The sequence below is a fragment of the Coregonus lavaretus genome, assembly GCF_964263955.1.
Source record: "Coregonus lavaretus genome assembly, chromosome: 22".
Classification (NCBI taxonomy): domain Eukaryota; kingdom Metazoa; phylum Chordata; class Actinopteri; order Salmoniformes; family Salmonidae; genus Coregonus; species Coregonus lavaretus.
The window spans coordinates 36,069,645-36,081,541 of record NC_140009.1 but is presented as its reverse complement, the minus strand read 5'-3'; the positions used below and the strand labels follow the sequence as shown (position 1 = coordinate 36,081,541).

Below are 11,897 nucleotides of genomic sequence, written 5' to 3'. Positions count from 1 at the left end.
AAAATCAGGGTTATTCCACAAAATATTGATTTCTGAACTCTTCCTTAGTTAGAACATTAGTGTTGTTTAAAAATGAACATTAACTTATTTTCTTTGCATTATTCGAGGTCTGACAACACTGCATCTTTTTTGTTATTTTGACCAGTTGTCATTTTCTGCAAATAAATGCGCTAAATGACAATATTTGAAATTTGGGATAAATGTTGTCAGTAGTTTATAGAATAAAACAAAAAAGTTATTTTTACCGAAACACATACCTATAAATAGTAAAACCAGAGAAAGTGATAATTTTGCAGTGGTCTCTTAATTTTTTCCGCAGCTTTGTGTATGTGTATATATATGGATTACATGTTAGGGTTCCTAAAGGCAGTAGATTTGCATAGTTGCATGTGAGGTAAAAGGTTGGGAACATGGTTAAATAGGTCGTTTCACTAAAGTAATGCATGCGCTAAACATATTTGTGCATAGAAGTGTGTCTGTGGATTGCTCAAGAAGGTGATTGAGTCTCCCCAAATCCTTGCCAACAATTTTTAACCAATCACAGAGGGTTCTATGACGAACTTCCTGCTTACGTTTGTCTCTCCTCATTAAACTGTTGGACATGGACTTGAAAGGCTGAGACATGGCTTGAAAGTACGCGGTTGTCACAATAATGAAATAGCTAATGTGGTATGTGGAAGTTCAGAACGTATATAGTGTAAGTAGGGGTTGATTTTGTAGTAGACTGTGTCTCAAGGACGTGGAAAGAGGAAGACAAACTCGAGTATCGAGAAGGGGACTCGATTAATTGTTAGCTAACGTTACGGATAGATTAAAATGGATAGCAAATATGTCTTGACTACAAAATACGTGTTATCGACATATCCACTGCAGCACACGATTTTCAGGCCTCGTCCAGTTGAATATGTTTCAGCTAGTTCCGTAATCTAAACCCCATCCGACAGCTACGGCAAAAGGTGAGACAATTCACCCAATACCGCATTCTAATTTAGTAAAAGGATTATGGACGTTCCACTTTGGAATTTGAACAAATTACTTGGGTTCCTCGCTGCGCAACTCGAATGTCAGCAAATGTTTGTCTAGTAATCTGACGTGTGTCACAATTTTTACTACTTCAGTTTTTCTTCTCACGTTCAACAGGGGGATATTTTCTCGATTGAAGGGAATATATGGGATCGCAAGGTAACTATCAAATAAATAATATTTATTTATAATTGTTTCATATGACTGTCAGAGGTCAAATGTTGCTCACAGCCAAACATATTGATAGAAGATCGGATTGAGCTAGGCGCAGTTTCCTTTGTTTACTCAGTCTGCATTTCAGAACAGCTGATACGTCCCCTTTCAGCAGTGCCGCGATAGCTACTGCAAGCCAGCCTGTTGTAGCTTTGACGTGTCCTGCCTCCTGCGACCCTGACACCAAACATATGAGCTCAAGCGGAATGATAGCACTCGCTCCAACAAACATGTTTCACAGTTGTTACTTTGTAGTGGTTTGCGACTAGCGATATTCGAACGTTCTGTCTGTATTGCGTCGCAGTGCATACACCTTGCTTTCCCGAATCATTTCGCGCGAGCTCTCGTTGCCTTACGCAACATACCGGTAGGCCGAGTAGCAACGATGTACCAGCAGAAATAAGTGATTTTATCGGTTTATAGTTCAAAGAACATCCACAATTCAATGTTTTAACCTGGCTGTATGCTTTTTTGTTGTTGTAACAGTCCATAAGAGCACTGAATGGAAACTATATAGTCTAGTCGTGGTGTTCTCATATCTCATTACTTTGTCATGATTGTCATGGTAGGCTAGTAAACTCATACTGCATTGTTACACTGGTATGGTTCAGATTTAGGTAAAGATTAAGGAAGGAGTCAATTACATTATGTTCATTTCAAGTTTTATTAACTGAAATTGGAGTCATTTCAGAATGAGATTAGCCAAACTCCCTATTTATGTCCATTTTAAAGGTTATTTCTGATGTTGCCTATTAAGGTCAGTATTTCACTTGACATGTTCTTGCCTTCAACACAAGCCACTATTGATTATGAGGTGTCTGTATGACAGTCTCTCTCGATCTGTCCTCTGTGTCTCCTGTGCAGTTTCATTTTAGCTCAGATTTTCAAACACTTTTATACAGATCAGAGTGTATTGGGATTGCCTGAAACGAGAGGATGAAACACATTAGAAACTGTTAGTCCTGTATGGCTCAGTTAGTAGAGTGGCTCGTGCAAAGCCAGGATTATGGGTTCGATTCCCGGGGCCAACCATACTTAAAAATGTATGCAAGTCACTTTGGATAAATGGCATATGATGCAAATGTAAACAATTGCAATCACTGCATTATGTGACAGACTCTCTCCCTGTCTTGTGACTGTTTACAGTACAGTTTCATTCCGGTGTAATACGATTAGAATGATATATTTTCCTTTTATGGCTTGAATATGTGTCTAACAGTGGAGGCTCCTCCGAGAAGGAAGGGGAGGACCATCCTCCTCAGTGAAACATTAAAAAAGTTATACTTTTTAGATAAAACTATACTAAATATATTCACATTTCACCAAATAATGTATTAAAACACACTGTTTTGCAATGGTCTACAGTAGCTTCAACAGCACTCTGTATGGTAGCACCCTGGTGTAGCCAGAGGACAGCTAGTTTCCGTCCTCCTCTGGGTACATTGACTTCAATACAAAACGTAGGAGGCTCATGGTTCTCAACCCCTTCCATAGACTTGCACAGTAATTATGACAACTTCCGGAGGACGTCCTCCAACCTATCAGAGTTCTTGCAGCATGAACAGACATGTTGTCTACCCAGTCAAAGGATCAGAGTTTAAATCTAGTTCTAAAAGCATAAGCTACAGCTAGCTAGCACTGCAGTGCATAAAATGTGGTGAGTACTTGTCTCAAAGAGAGAGAAAGACAATAGTTTAACAGTTTTGAACAAATACATTTCTTAAAAGATGAATGAGAGAGAGCTATATTTCTTATTTTTTTCACTTAGCTAGCGAATGCAGCGAGATAGGTTAGCCTACACAAACACCCGGCTCAAACAGAGGGGGATGCTATGTTAGCTGTCTGGCTATGGCTATCCAACACTGGAACTCTTCCAAGTCAAGGTAAGCGTTTGGTTTTATTAATTTATTGCCACCGGGGCCCGCCGTTGTAACTGCTAAACTGCTTGCTGACTGCATGATTGTAGCGGGTTTACTAATGCGTTAGTTCTGGTAGCTATGTTGACTATGACATTAGCTAATATGGTGACGACGATGTAGGCTGTGTGTAGCGGTTATGTTATGAAGGTTTGGCTTGGAACATTTTTTTTTGCCTGGTCACAGACAGCTGATGTGTTGTGCACTGAAGTCCACAAGCGAAGGGAAATGGAGGAGAGCGCGTTCATGCGAGAAATAATTATACGAGCAAAATGATCATGCTGTTTGTATGTGGCTGCTATGAAAGTGAACTGTTTTTGTGCGTGATTCATTCCACCGATTCTGTTAAACCGTTTCTTAAACGGAAGCAAACTGAACAGAACTTGAATAAACATACCTGAATTTGTCCAATAGAAACTCTCGTTTGCAACTGTTGAACTAATGATTACACCCTAGATCAGCTAGATGCAGGCAAGAGTCTGCAAGGCGGTATTGAATGTCACTGTCTGTCAGCTTGATTGCTCAAAATGTTCTCTGGACCTGTGCACCTACGTTATAGACTTTCATTCATAGGCTAGGTTGTAGCAGCCTCATGATGGGTATAGGGACAGTTGAAGTATCATGTAGTAGGTTAAACCTATCGATGTTACATTGAGCTGGGTGAATGGAATATGAATGACAGTCATCCAATATGATGTAATAGAAATAAGGCCATGCTCACATAAAACAATAATCGTCCTCCCTCATCTTAAACGTCACCGACCACCACTGGTGTCTAATGGTTTCTCTCTTGTGTTTCCCTATGTAGTTTCATTGGATGAAATGAGTGTGCGCGCGGGGCAGGGTAGCGACGAGGTGCTTGTGTCCCAGGCAGTGTGGGACTACTTGGCCGCCGCCGGCCGGCCCTGGCTCATAGACTTCCAGGACAAGCAGGGCCTCATCGCCGGCATCATCCGCAGAGGGGAGCGGGGAGGCTGCTGCGCAGTGCGGCTACGCCCCGTAGAGGGCTCCCGTTCTGGGGGAGGACCTGGGATGATGGAGGGGGGACCGATCTCCAATGAGACCCTTAAGTCCTTCATAGACTTATGCCGCTGCGCCCGGAAAGAGATGAGCAAACAGGAGACGGGTCCTAAGTGGAAGAGGTCTGTGCTGCCCTGTGTTGGGGTGGGGGTCCTGGAGGGGGATGGAGAGGGGAGCCTGCTACCACCTCAGCCTCCCCAGCCCAGACGCTCTCAGAGGCAGCAACAGAGGTATAGGAAGCCTGCGGAGGATGAGGCCTGTGTGGTCCTCTCCAACTCTATGAACTGCATGTCCCACGATGCATCAGGACAGAGGAAGCAGGACAACATGGAAGTCAAGTGCAGTATGATGGCATCCTCTCATAGCCACTCCCACAGTGAAGCAGACGACCACACCTCATGTTCCATCTGCATGGGCGACATGGTGGAGAGGACGACACTGGAGAGGTATAGCTACGTATTTCAAGTTTTAATGTCACATGCACAAGTACAGTGAAATTCCTTTCTTGCAAGCTCTAACCCCAACAATGCTGTAATCAATAACAATGTAATACTACAAATAACAAGGTAGAACAAAAACACACAAGCTACAGAAATAAGAAATAAGAAGAACACAATAAAGTAAGTAAGCATACTATATACAGGGTCAGTTCCAGTACCATATTTACAATGCGCAGGGATACTGGATCGATAGAGGTAGATATTTATTGGGCTAAGGTGACTAGGCATCAGGATATATGATAAACAGTAGCAGCAGCATATTTGATGTGAGTGGGTGTGTGTAGAGTCAGTATAAATGTATGTGCATATGTGTGTGTGAGCAAATGAAGGAGTGAGTGTTTGTATGTGGGTTGGAGTATCAGAGTGTGTAGGGCCCTGTGAGTGTGCATAGAGACCGTGCAAAAATAAGAATTAAACACTAAGGTCAACTCAGTCCGTGTAGACATTTAGCAGTCTTATGGCATTGGATGCCAGGAAATTGCTACCTGCCCGAATGCATAGTGCCAACTGTAAAGTTTGGTGGAGGAGGAATAATGGTCTGGAGCTGTTTTTCATGGTTCGGGCTAGGTCCCTTCGTTCCAGTGATGGGAAATCTTAACGATTCTGTGTTTCCAACTTTGTGGCAACAATTTGAGGAAGGCCCTTTCCTGTTTCAGCATGACAATGCCCCCATGCACAAAGCAAGATCTTGACTGGAAGAACTTGACTGGCCTGCACAGAGACCTGACCTCAATCCCATCAAACATCTTTGGGATGAATTGGAACGCCGCCTGCGAGCCAGGCCTAATCGCACGACCTCACTAATGCTCTTGTGGCTGAATGGAAGCAAGTCCCTGCAGCAATGTTCCAACATCTAGTGAAAAGCCTTCCCAGAAGAGTGGAGGCTATTATAGCAGCAAAGGGGGGACCAACTCCATATTAATGCCAATGATTTTAGAATGAGATGTTCGACGAGCAGGTGTCCACATACTCTTGGCCATGTAGTGTATGTAATGTTTTCAAAATTGTAAGTAAAATCTCTCTCTCTCACTCCATCCCAAGGTGTGGCCACGCATTCTGCCGTACATGTCTGGACCAGGCCTTCAAGGTGAAGAGAGCGTGTCCGGTGTGTCGTCTGGTGTACGGCCAGCTCATAGGCAATCAGCCGGCTACTGGGAGTATGATGGTGGAGAGGGACCCAGATCTCGAGTTGCCGGGACATGAGGGCTACGGGTGTATCTGCATCATCTACAGCTTCCCACCTGGTCTACAGGCGGTGAGTGTGTATATATGACAAAAGAAACACGTTTATGAGAAAAACCACAAGGAGGTGTATGTACAGAAATGGGAACTAGTAAGAAGTTTTGTTCTAGTCCACTTCCAGGGCTTTGCTGTCTCTGACGCAGCATTTACATTGCTAACTTATCTCTTTAGTAGTATTCCGTTTTATATAACATTTTTATTACTGATGAATACTTCATGGACTCACAAACCACCCTTCAAATTGAAGTTTATTGGTCGCATACACAGATTTGCAGGTGTTATGGCAGATGCAGTGTTACTAGCTCCAACAGTGCATTAGAATGTCTCAAATACAAAACAAATAATTTAAAAAATCTAAACAAGAAATCACAATCCAAGTAGATATATTAGAGTGAGCATGTGTGAGAATCCAGAATATAAATATGTGGTGTGCATAGACGGTATATAATTTGGAAAAGAAAATGGTATGTACAGTAATAGGCATATTATGATGAGATATGTCGAATATAGTATATACATACACAGTGAGTAAACAACCGTATATGAGGGTATTTCTATATACTACGGTACCAGTGAGGATTTCCTGCACTGGACTTGTTACGGCTGTTGATAAGTCATTGATAATAATCTGCCTATTGTATTCATGTCATTACATTAAGATATAAGGGGGGATCATAGTCAATACAATTCACAAGTTGATGTTTAACCCTCTTGATGTATTTCTCCAAAATTGTGTGACATAAAACAACTTTACTGTCCTAGAATTTATGGCAGTGTAAGTTGACGTTATATCATATATTAAGCATTAATCAGTTTAACTAGACATTGAATTTGAACCCTGTAAGATTCCTGGATCTAGCTGTTGGGCAGTTGTTGGTATAGAGATCTCAAATGCAGTGTGCCTACATAACATTTAGCGTCTCCTTATGTTACGGGGTGAAAACAGTTTTCATGGGCACACAAATCCAAAATAATGTATGCATTGCAAAATCAAATGCTTCTAACCTAAATAGTCACCTTATCGTGATACTTAAAACCTAAATCAATACTGTCATTTAACGTGCTTCTTCAATAATTATGCATAATACTTGTTGGATGCACATTTGTTGTCCAGCTGATTTAGTAATGCCGTGATATTTTCACACCATCATCTGATCCAGGAAGGAATTTTCCGAATGTGAGTGAAGTGATGAACAGCTGTTCTGATGGCGCATGCGACGCGACAACGGCCCAAGTGCTGGAAAAAAGGTGTTTGCGAGGAGTGTCCAGAATATTTTGGTGTCTCATTCGTTATGCCGGTGAAGAAAAAAAAAAAGTATTTGATCCCCTGCTGATTTTGTACGTTTGCCCACTGACAACGACATGATCAGTCTATAATTTTAATGGTAGGTTTATTTGAACAGTGAGAGACAGAATAACAACAAAAAAATCCAGAAAAATGTCAAATGCATTTTAATGAGGGAAATAAGTATTTGACCCTTCTGCAAAACATGACTTAGTACTTGGTGGCAAAACCCTTGTTGGCAATCACAGAGGTCAGACGTTTCTTGTAGTTGGCCACCAGGTTTGCACACATCTCAGGAGGGATTTTTTTCCACTCCTCTTTGCAGATCTTCTCCAAGTCATTAAGGTTTCGATGCTGATGTTTGGCAACTCGAACCTTCAGCTCCCTCCACAGATGTTCTATGGTATTAAGGTCTGGAGACTGGCTAGGCCACTCCAGGACCTTAATGTGCTGAGGGAAGGAGGTTCTCACCCAAGATTTGACGGTACATGGCCCCGTCCATCGTCCCTTTGATGCGGTGAAGTTGTCCTGTCCCCATAGCAGTTGATGCCAAAGAGTTGAGTTGATGCCAAAGAGCTCCATTTTGGTCTCATCTGACCACAACACTTTCACCCAGTTCTCTGAATCATTCAGATGTTCAATGGCAAACTTCAGACAGGTCTGTATATGTGCTTTCTTGAGCGAGGGGACATTGCGGGCGCTGCAGGATTTCAGTCCTTCACGGCGTAGTGTGTTACCAATTGTTTTCTTGGTGACTATGGTCCCAGCTGCCTTGAGATCATTGACAAGATCCTCCCGTGTAGTTCTGGGCTGATTCCTCACCGTTCTCATGATCATTGCAACTCCACGAGGTGAGATCTTGCATGGAGCCCCAGGCCGAGGGAGAATGACAGTTATTTTGTGTTTCTTCCATTTGCGAATAATCGCACCAACTGTTGACACCTTCTCACCAAACTGCTTGGCGATGGTCTTGAAGCCCATTCCAGCCTTGTGTAGGTCTACAATCTTGTCCCTGACATCCTTGGAGAGCTCTTTGGTTTTGGCCATGGTGGAGAGTTTGGAATCTTGATTGATTGCTTCTGTGGACAGGAGTCTTTTATACAGGTAACAAGCTGAGATTAGGAGCACTCCCTTTTAAGAGTGGGCTCCTAATCTCAGCTCGTTACCTGTATAAAAGACACCTTGGAGCCAGAAATCTTTCTGATCTTTCAATTTATAACATTTTTGACATGTGTTTTTCTGGATTTTTTTGTTATTCTGTCTCTCACTGTTCAAATAAACCTACCATTAAAATTATAGACTGATAATTTCTTTGTCAGTGGGCAAACGTACAAAATCAGCAGGGGATCAAATACTTTTTTCCCTCAATGTATATCATATTGTTCCTGTTCTTTTCTAACATTCCTCTGAATTCTGCCTGGGTCCTGAAGCCGGAGCACCCTAACCCTGGTGTAAGCTACCCGGGTACGGACCGCGTGGCGTACCTTCCAGACACCCCAGAGGGGAACCGGGTCCTGGGCCTGCTCCGCCGGGCCTTCGAGCAGCGCCTCATCTTCACTATAGGGACCTCCATGACCACGGGAATGCATAATGTCATTACCTGGAACGACATCCACCACAAGACCTCCATATGGGGCGGACCACGCTGGTATGGAAATGCCTGTATTTACTGAAGGCTAATGGAGATTTTAGTATGTTTGTGAGATGTGACAAAGCAATGTTTACATTTGTTTAAAAAAGCTATCTATGAACGCTCACAAGGTATTTATTTATTTATATGTATTACACACATACAAGTCACATAGAATCACATGGCTTTAGTCTTATGAGATGTGACAGAAAAAGAAAGCTATCCGTGTTTTGAGCATGTGGTGAGAGGTTAAATTATGATTTCTGAAGGCACTCTAGCTGTTCCTGCGATTACAATTCTCAATGACATGCTAATGGTGTTTTTCTTGAATTTCCCCTGACAGCTTTGGCTACCCAGACCCCACTTACCTGGTGAGAGTGACTGAGGAACTCCGAGAGAAAGGCATCACTGCAGACTGACCGTCCAGATTCTAGAATGTTCCATTCTAGGAACACTAGGAAATCTAGGAACCTCTAGCTATCCTGTCCCGCTGCTGGTGGTTGCAGGCTCCAGGACCTAGACCCAGCAGGGCAGCGGATGGATACGAGAGGTGTGACAGGGTCCGGCTCCACAGCAGCCACAAGAGTGGAGGCCCCCATATCTCTCCAAGACCTCTTTATGGTTCAAATCCTAACTTCCACTTAAGTTGAATTTTCACTTAATCATGCACTGATGTCAATGGGAGACCATTCGACTTAATTGGAAGTGAAAATGTGTCTTAAGTGGAATTTAGGATTCACCCTTGTTCCTACGTTAGGTATGTATCTTCTGAGTTCTGCTCAATCCAGCAGGACTTTGTGTGCAAGAAAACACAAGTGAGAGCAGTGCATTCTCTGTGTGACACAATCCTCTACCTTTCACTTTTGTTGAGAATAGCAGGACAGTTTTTGGCTGAACTCATCGGAGCAGTTATCATATAGTGCTTAATAAATTTCAAGTACTTACTACTTCAATATTATTTTGAAATATAAGTTTAAAGAGAAGTCTATGATGTCTGATATGTTGATGTTTATTTCCATGCTGGGGCACACATGTTCTTTATTTACCTGTTGCAAGCGCACATTATTTGTGGTCTTTCCAGTACGTTCGTAGAATAATTCTTTTTTTTCTTCTTCTGTGATAAGCTGTTACTTACAGTTCGTATAAAGACCGTATCCGAGATAGTAGGTGGCAGGCAGAATAGCTCTGTCTGCTTCTAAATAAGTTAATTTCTCTAAAAGACGTTGCAATCTAAAGCACTCACAGGCACTTTGACAAAGGGAGTCAGTCAGTCAGTTGTTCAGTTCAGTGGATGGCTGGTTGTTCTCTGCATAACATTAGAATGATCATGGTTCTCTGCTTCCTTTTCAGGGAAGACTGGTATATGGAATAGTGCTCTGAGCAAATCGGGCAGGTGTTAGTCGTTAACAGCCCTGAAGCTAATAGCCTGGTAGCTGTAAGTTGATGTCAATTTGCTTAGAGCCCTTCATTTCCCTTTTGATCTTCCTCTCCTTTGATTTCTTCTCGTTTTTACTTACGTAGGAAGAATGTTTTCTATTTGTGCTGGTCTAGGATCAGTGTGGCCTTTTTAAATCATTAGAATAAAAGAGGGACCCTGATCCTAGGTCAGCACTCGTACTCTGAGACGCTTTATGAATATGGGACCAGGTTTTGAACTGCTTGAGTTAGGTTCAGTTTGATGTCCAGTCAGTCAGTGGTCCTCATTTTCTAATGACCAGATTTACATGATGATGTCAAATGAGAAGGGCAAGATGTCGAACCACTTAAACCAAATCAAAGGCAGATTAGGGCTCTGTAATAATTACCTATGCCCCTGCCCCTGGCTGTGTCTGAAATGGCACTCTATTCCCTATATAGTGCACGAGTGCCAATAGGGGCCCATAGGGCTCTGGTCAAAAGTAGTGCACTATATAGGACCCATAGGACTGGTTGAAAGTAGTGTACTGTCGGGAATAGGGTGCCCTGTCTGACCAGGAGACGTTGTTTGATGATTGTCTCATAGATACCTCATTATTTATGATTATTTATCTGCTGTAATTCACATTTGTCTTCTTAAGACATAATCTAGGATTAACAATAAGTACCTGTAATATCAAAATGTTAAGGAGAGTACTGCAGTCCCTTATAGGTGTATTGTCAGTGATGTATTTAGGTATATTTACATTTACACCTTGTTTTGATACATTTATCTCAATGTTAGCGTGCCTTTCTTCTATACAAGTTTGAAGAAAATGTAGCATGTTGATACTAATGAATGATAAGCAATTCTTTAGTGGACTGTATGAAATGTGTTATTTGGAGGGTCAGATGCAGCAGCATTACGTTTGTGCTTTCTCTGCCTTCCTACAGTTTTTGAGAATATAGAAACTGTGTATTTGATGTAACCTTTCTGTTATAAACAGTCGAAGTAGTCCAAAAACGTAGCCTCACTCTCATATGAACAAGCTATGTGTGTGATTTCAAAAAGTAACTTTTTGATGAGAAGAATATGCATATAGATAGTCTAGTCTGTGTTAACCTCTTTTTATTAATTTGTCTGCAGTCAGATGATGTGAAAGAATTTACTCGGACCATACATTAATTAAATATCCCTTGGCTACAACCCAAATGGCACCCTATTTATGATGGCAAAACTTGTGAACTATATAGGGAATAATGTGGTCAAAAGTAGTGCACTATATAGGGTGCCATTTGGGACGTAGTCTGTATTTTTCGTTTAGGGACCAACTCAAATATCTTTGGGAAACAGGAATAGTACTTTAAATCAAGGTACCATGCAAATATTTATATGCAGTAAACTATGTAAGTGAACTGGGGGTTGGGGTACCGGCAGGGGAATAAATACTGAAAAGGATTGTATTGCAAATTGATTGTGAAAAGTTAGTTTTGCTTTTCTAATTGTGTTGATTCCTATTTTATGAGTCTGTTGATATTCAAAAATAGTGTGGTTTACATTTTAATACTTGAATAAAAGGTTATGTTCTGTTTATGGTGGTGGTATTCATTGTTTATTACTGATTTAATATTATGTAAATAGCATCACATAGAACAAATCTGACATTTATGAT

At 41.6% G+C, this 11,897-nt stretch overlaps 1 protein-coding gene across 12 annotated transcripts; it reads left to right on the top strand.

The window, feature by feature from the left end:
- The first annotated feature begins 595 nt into the window (after positions 1-595).
- On the top strand, positions 596-11,816 carry LOC311150394 (E3 ubiquitin-protein ligase DTX3L-like). Of its 12 annotated transcripts, XM_084187847.1 has the most exons (7): positions 613-956; positions 1,141-1,182; positions 3,005-3,119; positions 3,961-4,618; positions 5,714-5,927; positions 8,630-8,847; positions 9,173-11,816. In XM_084187847.1, exons 3-7 carry the CDS (start codon positions 3,068-3,070, stop codon positions 9,246-9,248), a joined length of 1,218 nt encoding a protein of 405 aa, XP_084043973.1. In that variant the 5' UTR covers positions 613-956; positions 1,141-1,182; positions 3,005-3,067; the 3' UTR covers positions 9,249-11,816. The 12 variants fall into 12 exon arrangements, 11 of the variants coding, with proteins under 11 accessions (XP_084043980.1, XP_084043974.1, XP_084043973.1 ...); XM_084187854.1 differs by lacking the exon at positions 1,141-1,182 and having other exon boundaries at positions 596-669; XR_014615107.1 differs by lacking the exon at positions 9,173-11,816 and adding an exon at positions 7,075-7,162 and having other exon boundaries at positions 613-1,182; positions 8,630-8,711.
- Positions 11,817-11,897: the final 81 nt, after the last annotated feature.

What these genes read in the sequence shown, in the direction of transcription:
- LOC311150394 (XM_084187854.1), top strand. Translation starts at nt 3,068, where the DNA reads ATGTTAGCTGTCTGGCTATGGCTATCCAACACTGGAACTCTTCCAAGT. An exon ending in TGGAACTCTTCCAAGTCAAG is followed by an intron (nt 3,120 to 3,960) that starts GTAAGCGTTTGG and finishes TTCCCTATGTAG; the next exon opens with TTTCATTGGATGAAATGAGT. An exon ending in GAGAGGACGACACTGGAGAG is followed by an intron (nt 4,619 to 5,713) that starts GTATAGCTACGT and finishes CTCCATCCCAAG; the next exon opens with GTGTGGCCACGCATTCTGCC.